Source organism: Schistocerca nitens, chromosome 6 (genome assembly GCF_023898315.1).
Source record: "Schistocerca nitens isolate TAMUIC-IGC-003100 chromosome 6, iqSchNite1.1, whole genome shotgun sequence".
Taxonomy (NCBI): domain Eukaryota; kingdom Metazoa; phylum Arthropoda; class Insecta; order Orthoptera; family Acrididae; genus Schistocerca; species Schistocerca nitens.
In genome coordinates, this window is record NC_064619.1 from 54,606,433 (window position 1) to 54,618,590 (window position 12,158).

The 12,158-nt window shown below is 43.6% G+C and overlaps 1 protein-coding gene across 1 annotated transcript in view; it reads right to left on the minus strand.

The window, feature by feature from the left end:
• LOC126263228 (pickpocket protein 28-like) overlaps window positions 1–12,158 on the minus strand; it is a 200,097-nt gene that overhangs the window by 143,657 nt on the left and 44,282 nt on the right. The window contains exon 4 of the mRNA XM_049960311.1: window positions 1,079–1,178. Coding sequence (XP_049816268.1) covers window positions 1,079–1,178 — 100 coding nt within the window. The remainder of the gene's footprint in view (window positions 1–1,078; window positions 1,179–12,158) is intronic.

Sequence of the window (12,158 nt, forward strand, 5' to 3'; positions counted from 1 at the left end):
AACTGTCATCAGCAGCTGGCGACATGAGAAATGCTGTGAGCTTTGGAACAACTAAGTGAAATTACATGTTAATTTTTTCACCAAGGAGGTGCTTTCTCACAAGCTACTGATGTTATGTACTTGTCCTCAGTGCCTTACTTAATGAACTTAGTAAACCACTGTTCCATAGTTCTCTCGCAGCTGTGTCTGGATAATATGTTAGTGAAGTGATGTTGTGTAAATTGTGCTGTGTTTTGGCAAAAGAAGCAAGTTTTAATATGGCAACAAGAGAGATGCAGCTTTTACTCAAAATTCGCCCATCATAATGCTTCAGTCACAAATGGTTAAGAAGACAGGCGAAAATAAATCGCTGCTTTTGTTGCATTTTCAGTGGAATTCTGTTTTGAGACTAACCAAAGCAAAGGTGACAGTAGATCTTTTTCTAATGGTTACCATGGAAGTGTGAGTGTGGAGAGACTCCACTTAATATTTACAAAGAACGTGAGCACATGAGCCGGTTTAGAATGGCAGTTCCCCTCCAGTGCTCGGCATTTCCCATACAGTACTTGCCAACTACCCCCACCACTATCATTTTCCCAACACCCGCTCTGTCCACTGTGCATCTACCGGCCACGATATTCTGCACGCGCTCTACTGACCGAATTACGGGTGTGCCCGACTGCATCTTTATTTTTGAAGACCTGGAACGGGCTGGTCACTGTCATCACCAGTTTGTAGCGCCTTCTGATAGCAAGTCACCTGCGCTAGTAAAGTTCGTGTTGCCATTGATACAAAAGTGGAGTGCATTGGAGTGCATTACATTCTTTGTCAATTCACTGCTGAATGACAGAAACATGTGATAAGTGACATCGTCCTGAACAAAGACATCACCAAAGGACAGAGAACCCATGTTCATGTATGTGATATGATGTAGCTGTCTATGATACATTACGTCTGAAGGAATGTACTTTAAATATCGTACACAACATACAAAATGCTGTGGATGATTATCTTATTGTTCAGTTTGTTTTATTGAAACCAAAATGCACAGTGCGCCACTAAAACTACTTATTATCTTGATCACTTGCAGCAGACCTACCTCAAGCAGGAAGTCAATAGCACTGTCATCTGTAGTATCGTTAGCCAGTACTTCCACGTCCTCGTCGCAAACAAGTGCGGCATACTGGATCTGCTTCATCCTGAAACAGAATATAAGTGAAAAGAAAGAAGTTCATAATGGCAGCCACAAAAAGTGTAAGAACCTGTGAGAAACAACAAGCGTTCATTCAGCATACTACCTGTCACTCTTCCAGAATAGTATCTGCAACTGTAGTCAGCTTTCATATCTGCTGTTTACATTAGTTTGTTTCTTCTCGTAAGAAGGAAAACAACAATATTAGTACACGGGTGTTTGGGTCTGAAACATGTTTTGAGGGATAATGGGGAACCTTAGTGAACTAAACTGGTCGTTAGCACGAAGTTTGCTGTGACAGCCGACGTGTCGATAAATGTTTGAAAGGTAACAATGCAGTTTAATGTCTGATTTAAAATTATTCCTTCTGGTCATCTCTCTCTATACTAGAATATTTATTTGACCTATAGTTGCTCGTGTAGTACAGTTGAAAAATGTGTTTACTTTGGTGTTAAATTTATGTTTCACTTGCAACATGGATTGGAGCGAAAACTGCTGTGTTCATTTTTATTAAATTTCAGCCACTGTACTACATAGATACCTGAAATAAATAGATGGCCTTCAAGTGAACAGCAGTACTCGAAATATTAAGGACAATACACTACTGGTCATTAAATTTGCTGCACAACGAAAATGACGTGCTACAGACGCGAAATTTAACCGACAAGAAGAAGATGCTGTGATATGCAAATGATTAGCTTTACAGAGCATTCACACAAGGTTGGCGCCGGTGGCGACACCTACAACGTGCTGACATGAGGAAAGTTTCCAACCGATTTCTCATACACAAACAGCAGTTGACCAGGGTTGCCTGGTGAAACGTTGTTGTGATGCCTCGTATAAGGAGGAGAAATGCGTACCATCACGTTTCCGACGTTGATATAGGTCGGATTGTAGCCTATCGCGATTGCGGTTTATCGTATCGCCACATTGCTGCTCGCGTTGGTCGAGATCCAATAACTGTTAGCAGAATATGGAATCGGTGGGTTCAGTAGGGTATTACGGAACGCCGGCTGGATCCCAACGGCCTCGTATCACTAGCAGTTGAGATGACAGGCATCTTATTCGCATGGCTGTAACGGATGGTGCAGCCACGTCTCGATCCCTGAGGCAACAGATGTGGACGTTTGCAAGACAACAACCTTGTGCACGAACAGTTTGACGACGTTTGTAGCAGCATGGACTATCAGCTCGGAGACCATGGCTGCGGTTACCCTTGACGCTGCATCACAGACAGGTGCGCCTGCGATGGTGCACTCAACGACGAATCTGAGTGCACAAATGGCAAAACGTCATTTTTTCGGATGAATCCAGGTTCTGTTTACAGCATCATGATGGTCGCATCCGTGTTTGGCGACATCACGGTGAATGCATATTGGAAGCGTGTCGCCATCGCAATATTGGTGTATCACCCGGCGTGATGGTATGGGGTGCCATTGGTTACACGTCTCGGTTACCTCTTGTTCGCATTGACGGCACTTTGAACAGTGGGCCTTACATTTCAAATATGTTACGACCAGTGGCTCTACCCTTCATTCGATCCCTGCGAAACTCTACATTTCAGCAGGATAATGCACGACCGCATGTTGCAGGTCCTGTACGGGCCTTTCTGGATACAGAAAATGTTCGACTGCTGCCCTGGCCAGCACATTCTCCAGATCTCTCACCAATTGAAAACATCTGTTCAATGGTGGCCGAGCAACTGGCTCGTCACAATACGCCAGTCACTATTCTTGATGAATTGTGGTATCGTGTTGAAGATGCATGGGCAGCTGTAGCTGTACACTCCATCCAAGCTCTGCTTGACTCAATGCTCAGGCATATCTTGGCCGTTATTATGGCCAGAGGTGGTTGTTCTGGGTACTGATTTCTCAGGATCTATGCACCCAAATTGCGTGAAAATGTAATCACATGTCAGTTCTAGTACAATATATTTGTCCAATGAATACCCGTTTATCATCTGCATTTCTTCTTGGTGTAGCAATTTTAATGGCAAGTAATGTACTTCCATTTATACAAAGCAAAAGATTAACATTTTCCATTTGATTTACGTAGTCACTTACGAAATATAGTGTCATCCATGTCACTACTATTTTATCGAGTGCAATTTTAAACTCTGCCACAAGTAGTTACTCATAACTCGGGCCAACAGGTGTTGGTCAATAAAACCTACTTCATCTTTAATGACAGTTTTTAGCTCCATTAAACTTTGGAGTTTGTCTACGTACATAACGCTCTTTCAAATCCCCCCCCTCTCCCCAAAACACACAAAGAGGGAAAAAAGCTGACAAGTCAGGCGACCGTAATACTATGTCACGTGAATTAATCTAGAATTCTCCCCAACTGCCAAGCCTGTTGAAAATAAACACATGTCTTATTTATCCGACCACCTGAATATGCACATAGAAGTCTTTTCGTTGCTGAAAGTCAGTGTCCTTGGTCTGCTGAACCACCAGTCTTTTATACGGATGGAATTTTAAATCCAAACGTAACATTTTGATCACGGACTCTTGATGAACTGTGCGGAAAACGGAGTCGAAATAACTGCTGTGTTGCAACAACAGACTCAGCATTGAGGATAAAGTTGTCGTACGTGAATACCCGATGCTCTGTCGCCCACTATTCCATTGCTACCGAAATGGCGAAGAGTCCCGAAGTGAATGACGTAGGTGCTGCGCCCTTCCACTTCTGACAACGGTGTACTAGCCAATATGAAAATGTCCGTTTTCATAGGTCACCCTGTATATGCTAATATATCAATTGCCAGCATGCAACGAATAACGTATACATACTCCGTAAACTGACTCGTTCCACATCGTACGGAAAGACGTCGAACAAACCATTCGTGAAAAATGTAACTGGTTAGTTGTCAGACACTTATCTGTGGAGACCCCAGTCGAGATAGTGAAGTTGTAATCCTGAACAGTCATCCACATGTAGATTATAAAGTACTGATACAATTTTTTAATTTTCATTTCTTAATAATGACTGATTCTCAAAATTAACAAAATGCATTAGGCGTGGGCAAACGACGGAATTGACTGTTGCTATGGGTATAAAGGGCCAAACGTATTACCATATAATAATTATGAGTCAACAAACGAGACGTTTTACTCAAATGCCTAAGCTAACTCCCGTGCTTCAGTTGCGTAATGCGCTGGGCAATCGTCATACTGCAACAACATACGTTGTCGAACATCCAGAGCGACATCCTGCAATAGTAGCGATCGTTCCTGCTCTAAAAACGTTCGATATTTCCGTCCATTCAACGTGCCGTCGATAAAATACGGACCAATGACTTTGTTCCCCATAATGCCATGTCGAATTAAATCAGGTGATGCTGAGGGAATTAGTTTAGGAAATGAGACACTTAAAGTAGTAGATTAGTTTTACTATTTGGGGAGCAAAATGACTGATGATGGTCGAAGTAGAGAGGATATAAAATGTAGACTGGCAATGGTAAGGAAAGCGTTTCTAAAGAAGAGAAATTTGTTAACATCGAGTATAGATTTAAGTGTCAGGAAGTCGTTTCTGAAAGCATTTGTATGGAGTGTAGCCATGTATGGAAGTGAAACATGGACGATAAATAGTTTAGGCAAGAAGAGAATAGAAGCTTTCGAAATGTGGTGCTATAGAAGAATGCTGAACATTAGATGGGTAGATCTCATAACTAATGAGGAGGTACTGAATAGTATTGGGAAGAAGAGAAATTTGGGGCACAACTTGACTAGAAAGAGGGATTGGTTGGTAGGACATGTTTTGAGGCATCTAGGGATCACCAGTTTAGTACTGGAGGGCAGCGTGGGGAGTAACAATCCTAGAGGGAGACCAACAGCACCGTGGTTTGTGAACGTAGACTCAGCGGAAAATGGTACTTCGGCAAAGGAAGTTGGTGTCGTTTGTATTTTTTGATGATCCGATTCACAAAATACTATCCGGTTATGAAAATCGGCACCATGAAGTCCCTGATGCGGTGACACGTGGTATGAAGGATACGACGACGCAGTATTGAGGCAATACTGTCTGTTGACATACCAGGATCACGGTGTAATTGCCTGGCGTTTATCCGCTGGTTTGGTGCACTGCCGCTAGTACAGCTATTTCATTAGCTTTTCCTGTAACACGTTTGCTTCCTTTTGCCGGTCTGTGCGCTGCCATCCGGCATAAAGGCGGTCACAACATTGTAAAAGAACGAAAAGAACGAGCTTTACACACAAGGCAACAGCAGCCTCAACATTGCTCCTACATTCTCCGTAAACCAGGAACATTTTTTTTTCTTTTGTGGTTGCAACATGCATTGTCCACTTGCACGTCTGTTCTCCAAATGGTAGGTAGGTGTGCAGGCTATAAACACTGCGCAAGTATTGTAATGACGACCATGCCACTTGGGACCTGTGGAATGGTACATTAGCTTATTTTTTTGAGTTGTAAATGTTTGTCATGTACTGTTGTTTTTTGACATGCTCTACATCCTGGAGGACCTCCTCACTATGGATCAACTGGAATGAAAGTAATTCTAATCTAATCTAATCTTTAGAGCCGCTCTCTGTTCTACGTCTACACGATACGTGAGAGATCCGGTACACTGCCTGTTATGATACGTCGTAGTTCGCTACACGGCCACGGTGGCGCGTCGAGTAGTCCCCTGTTCAATACGTTGAAGGAATAAACGTTGTGAATGGGTTCCCAATTAGGAGTTACGAAGTACTGGCTATCCAGTAGCTGCACCCTTGATCAACAGTCCCGTCATGATTCTCCTGTTGCCTCAAAGAATTGTGTGTGGAAATGATCCAGTACATTGCAAAATTTTGAGGAATGTCAATTGTGTTCATTACTCGTGATTTGTACAGTATAACACTACTGCATCATTAAGATATATGTGACATGTACAGTATATCCTGTAGAGCGCTCGTAAGCTCCAAACACGTACACACACACACACACACACACACACACACACACATCCTGTAAACAATATTCTCCTTATAATTATGAAAGGTAAAGAGATCTGTTTGCATTGGCTAAAGAAGCACTATGCAAGTCTTCCTCACAACATGGTCTAGAAATCGGACCAGCTATCTCGTAGAAGCACAAATTCTGCCCACAAGAAAGATATTTGTTGTGCTGGTGATTTTCATACCTACTTAACAGAACACTAAATAACTCTCACGTACTGATCCTAAATGACCAATATTGGTTTATTTACTCGTAACTGTTGCAGCCATCAAATCTACCATGACACAGGCCAGTAGATACTTTGTTTTTATGCACATCAGTGTGTCCATTTTACGAACTTGTTGAATGTTATTGTGCTAGCCAGTCGATCAATAGCTCAAAATCTAGTACGGGTTGGGTTGTTTGGGGGAAGAGACCAAACAGCGAGGTCATCGAGCTCATTGGATTAGGGAAGGATGGGGAAGGAAGTCGGCTGTGCCCTGTCAAAGGTACCATCCTGGCATTTGCCTGAAGCGATTTAGGGAAATCACGGAAAACCTAAATCAGGGTGGCCGGACGTGGGATTGAACCGTCTTCCTCCCGAATGCGAGTCCAGAGTGCTAACCACTGCGCCACCTCGCTCGGTGAAAATCTAAAGATGTTGATATTGAGGTGTATAATGCACGACAATGTGACTATTATAACGCAAGCAGCAATGAAAGGTAAGGTCGTAAAAAGAAAACAAAAGCAAGGAATTAAATAAACAACCACAACAAATTAATCAAATAATATTAGATGGGCAATATCTGAGAAAGTCAACAAAATTCTGCATACATTTCATAAATAAAAATTATGAATGGAATGTTTGCTGAAATTAGCTGATAAAAGGAGAGGGAGAGGAGGTTCCTATCCAAGACTGTGTAAGATATTTGATATTTATAATGAAATCATGCAAAATAGAGAGTAAGTATCTAGCTGAACACTGGGTTAACTTCCTATCAGAAAATAATGTGTATTCTAACAAAATGTGGCTTGACTGACGTTAGCAAACTTCGACCACCACACTGTTGCTGGGAAAGAAATAAACGGGACATAATACACACCCAGTAGAAGAAATTCTTCTCGTCTCTGTTGCTAGAGGGAAGTACATCACTGCCGTTAGATGACTTCTGTAAACGCGACTTTTGTCTCTCACTGTCAATCACTCTTCTGTAGTCTGGCTTCAAGTGTGAATTCACAACATGCAGGAGGACAGAGCAACGTGTCGCAGACGGAAGTATCTCGATCTACTTGACTGCCATATCCGTCAGTTCGTTACATGAAATAACTACTGTAAGATTCTCACATGTTTTCTGCTGGCGTAAGCAATTCGCTTTTACTGAGACAAACATGAGTGAGTGCACTGTAGAGTATTGTATAAGATCCTTGACTCTGTGTTTAGTTTTATCTGTGATTGGCTTGCTACTCTGCCACTTGTGCAACGTTGGGACATTCTTATTTGAAGCATAGCAGCGAGCAGTTGAGTTTTTCAAAGAATGAGATCTGCTGTCTGTGAATCTGGGAGATGCTACCTCGAATACTTTATTATGGAGCTGAAAACTGACATATAATGCTTTCTTGTTCATGTTATTGATAGAAAAGATTTTGGAGAAATTTTAAAGTTGTGTTTGCAGTTTCTTTGTTGTTGTTGTTGTGGTCTTCAGTCCAGAGACTGGTTTGATGCAGCACTCCATGCTACTCTATCCTGTGCAAGCTTCTTCATCTCCCAGTAACTACTGCAACCTACATCTTTCTGAATCTGCTTAGTGTATTCATCTCTTGGTCTCCCTCTACGACTTTTACCCTCACGCTGCCCTCCAATACTAAATTGGTGATCCCTTGATGCCTCAGAATATGTCCTACCAACCGAGCCCTTCTTCTAGTCAAGTTGTGCCACAAACTTCTCTTCTCCCCAATCCTATTCAGTACCTCCTCATTAGTTATGTGATCTACCCATCTAATCTACAGCATTCTTCTGTAGCACCACATTTGAAAAGCTTCTATTCTCTTCTTGTCCAAACTATTTATCGCCCATGTTTCACTTCCATGCATGGCTACACTCTATACAAATACTTTGAGAAACGACTTCCTGACACTTAAATCTATACTCGATGTTAACAAATTTCTCTTCTTCAGAAACGCTTTCCTCGGAATTGCCAGTCTATATTTTATATCTTCTCTACTTCGACCATCGTCAGTTATTTTGCTCCCCAAATAGCAAAACTCCTTTACTACTTTAAGTGTCTCATTTCCTAATCGAATTCCCTCAGCATCACCCGGCTTAATTCGACTACATTCCATTATCCTCGTTTTGCTTTTGTTCATTTTCATCTTATACCCTCCTTTCAAGACACTATCCATTCCGTAGTTTCTTTGTAATGAGAGAATTTCGTAATTGTTAGAGTCTTCTTGTGCTGTGCAGTTTTTTTTGTCAATAATCAGAGTTTGATTTCTCAAAATCGGTTTTCTTTAAAGTTGCTTCCACGATTCATGGTAAAGTTTTGAATTTTCATCATGTGCGCATTGTACCTTACGTCACATGAAGCGACAGACTGTTTCTGACCAAAAAAAAGAGGGAATAGATTATTTATCTTTTGCTGCTGCATCTGCTGACTTGTTTTTGCTTTCGAGAACGTCAGTACTCCAGACACAAAAAAAGAAACATGCTGACCAAGAGGTAAGTAACTTATATCTCAGGACAGCTCTCATCTTGCATTAGTGTCCAAACAGTGTGTAGTCAGGATTGTCAGGTGTCGTGCTGGCAAGTACATCAATTCTTGGTGAACGGTACTGGTAGTATCAAACGGCTATTTTCTTCCGAGGAGAGCAGCAATTTACCCACCGGCCTAGACGCAGGGGTAACGCCGTTTCCCGTCTTATCATCAAAATTAAGCGTCACTGAGTTTGACTAGCACTTGGATGGTTCAAATGGCTCTGAGCACTATGGGACTCAACTGCTGTGGTCATCAGTCCCCTAGAACTTAGAACTACTTAAACCTAACTAACCTAAGGACATCACACACATCCATGCCCGAGGCAGGATTCGAACCTGCGACCGTAGCAGTCGCACGGTTCCGGACTGCGCGCCTAGAACCGCGAGACCACCGCGGCCGGCGATGGTTGACAGTCCTGTCTGCCGAGCGCTGTTGGCAAGTGGGGTGCATTCAACCCTTGTGAGTCCAATTGAGAAGCTACTTGATGGGAAAGTAGCGGCTCCGGTGACGAAAACTGTCAGCGGCCGGGGGAGTGGTGTGCTGACCACATTCCCCTCCGTATCTGCATCCAGCCAGGCCTGTGGCCTGAGAATGACACGGCGGTCGGTCAGTTCCTTTGGGACCTCGAGGCCTGTTCGGACGGAATTTAGTTTTAGAGTAATAATTTATTTTTGTGGATCCTAACATTGCACTTGATATAACGCAACGTCCATAACGCACTTCGGTATTGAGTTTTAGTTCAAATGGTTCAAATGGCTCTGAGCACTTTAGGACTTAACTTCTAAGGTCATCAGTCCCCTAGAACTTAGAACTACTTAAACCCAACTAACCTAAGGACATCACACACGTCCATGACCGAGGCAGGATTCGAACCTGCGACCGTAGCGGTCGCGCGGTACCAGACTGTAGCGCCTAGAACCGCTCGGCCATGAGTTTTAGTAACACACATCAAAATAAGTTTTGCATCATCTGGGTTCCGAGAGTTCCCGAACCTGTAAAAAAAACTGGAGTAGAGATCAACATAAACATCATTTCCGTCCCTTTTATTGCTCGTGAAAACGACACATTGCATGTTGTACAACTATAGAGCGAGACCTTCAGAGGTGGTGGTCCAGATTGCTGTACACACCGGTACCTCTAATACCCAGTAGCACGTCCTCTTCCATTGACGCATGCCTGTATTCGTCGTGGCACACTATCCACAAGTTCATCAAGCATTGTTGGTCCAGATTGTCCCACTCCTCAACAGCGGTTTGGCGTAGATCCCTCAGAGTGGTTGATGGGTCACGTCGTCCATAAACAGCCCTTTTCAATCTATCCCACGCATTTTCGATAGGGTTCATGTCTGGAGAACATGCTGGCCACGCTAGTCGAGCGATGCCGTTATTCTGAGGAAGTCATTCACAAGATGTGCACGATGGCGGCGCGAATTGTTGTCCGTGGAGACAATACCTCGCCAATATGCTGCCGATATAGTTGCACTATCGGTCGGAGGATAGCATTCACGTATCGTACAGCCGTTATGGCACCTTCCACGACCACCAGCGGTGTACGTCGGCCCCACATAATATCACCCCAAAACATCAGGGAACCTCCACCTTGCTGCACTCGCTGGACAGTGTGTCTGAGGCATTCAGCCTGACCGGGTTGCCTCCAAGCACGTCACTGGCGATTGTCTGGTTGAAGGCATATGCGACACTCATCGGTGAAGAGAACGTGATGACAATCATGAGAAGTCCGTTCGTCATGTCGTTTCGTCCATCTGTACCTTGCTGCATGGTGTCGTGGTTGCAAAGATGGACCTCGCCATGGACGTCGGGAGTGAAGTTGCGCATCATGCAGCCTATTGCGCACAGTTTGAGCCGTAACACGACGTCCTGTGACTGCGCGAAAATCATTATTCAACATGTTGGCTTTGCTGGCAGTGTTCCTCCGAGCCGTAATCCGTAGCTAGCGGTCGTTCACTGCAGTAGTAGCCCTTGGGCGACGTGAACGAGCTATGTAATCTACAGTTCCCGTCTCTCTGTATCTTCAAATGGTTCAAATGGCTGTGAGCACTATGAACATCTGAGGTCATCAGTCCCCTAGAACTTATAACTACTTAAACCTACCTAACCTAAGGACATCACACACATCCATGCCCGAGGCAGGACTCGAAACTGCGACCGTAGCGGTCGCGCGGTTCCAGACTGAAGCGCCTACAACCGCACGGCCACACCGGCCGGCTCTCTGTATCTCCTTCATGTCCTAACAACATCGCTTTGGTTCACTCCGAGACGCCTGGAGACTTCCCTCGCTGAGAGCCGTTCCTGGCACAAAGTAACAATGCGCTCGCGATCGAACGGCGGTATTGACCGTCTATGCATGGTTAACCATAGACAACACTAGCATGTACCTCCTTCCTGATGGAATGATTGGAACTTATCGGCTGTCGTGCCACCTCCGTCTAATAGGCGCTGCTCATGCATGGTTGTTGACATCTTTGGGCTGGTTTAATGATATCCCTGAACAGTCAAACGGACTGTGTCTGTGATACAGCATCCACAGTCAACGTCTATCTTCGGGATTTCTGCGAACTGGGGTGATGCAAGACTATTTTTTGATGTGTGAATATAGTTTTCATTAAGGACACGATTAGTTCAAAATGGTTCAAATGGCTCTGAGCACTATGGGACTCAACATCTCAGGTCATAAGTCCCCTAGAACTTAGAACTACTTAAACCTAACTAACCTAAGGACATCACACACACCCATGCCCGAGGCAGGATTCGAACCTGCGACCGTAGCAGTCCCGCGGTTCCGGACTGCAGCGCCAGAACCGCTAGACCACCGCGGCCGGCGGACACGATTAGTCTTTTGGCATTTTATTGGAGTCATTTTCTTTATTTGAAATTTTGCATTTCATGAAATTTAAAATTTTATTTCATGACTCTGTTCACATGCTGAACACAGGGCCAACCAAGGTCAGTTTTGTTCAGCAGTTGTGTGCAATATCTAATGTACACGTTACATGAGGAGAAAGGTTTCGAAATCAATGTATTCAGTTTTATTTTAGACAGACAATACTTTATACAAAGCTTACAACACATGTCCTGGTATCATACGGAAGATCATGTTATTTACGAGAATGAGTAGGTGAAGGAGGATTTTCTGAATATTCAAAACTGGTTTCATGGGAGAGTGCTTGTTCTTGATGCCTAAAAAGCACTCATGGAATCTGGGCTGAGGGCAAATTTTGTTGCTGGAATACATTAGGTCAAGTGGTCTCAAGATGATATTGCTTCTGTACCATTCGTTTT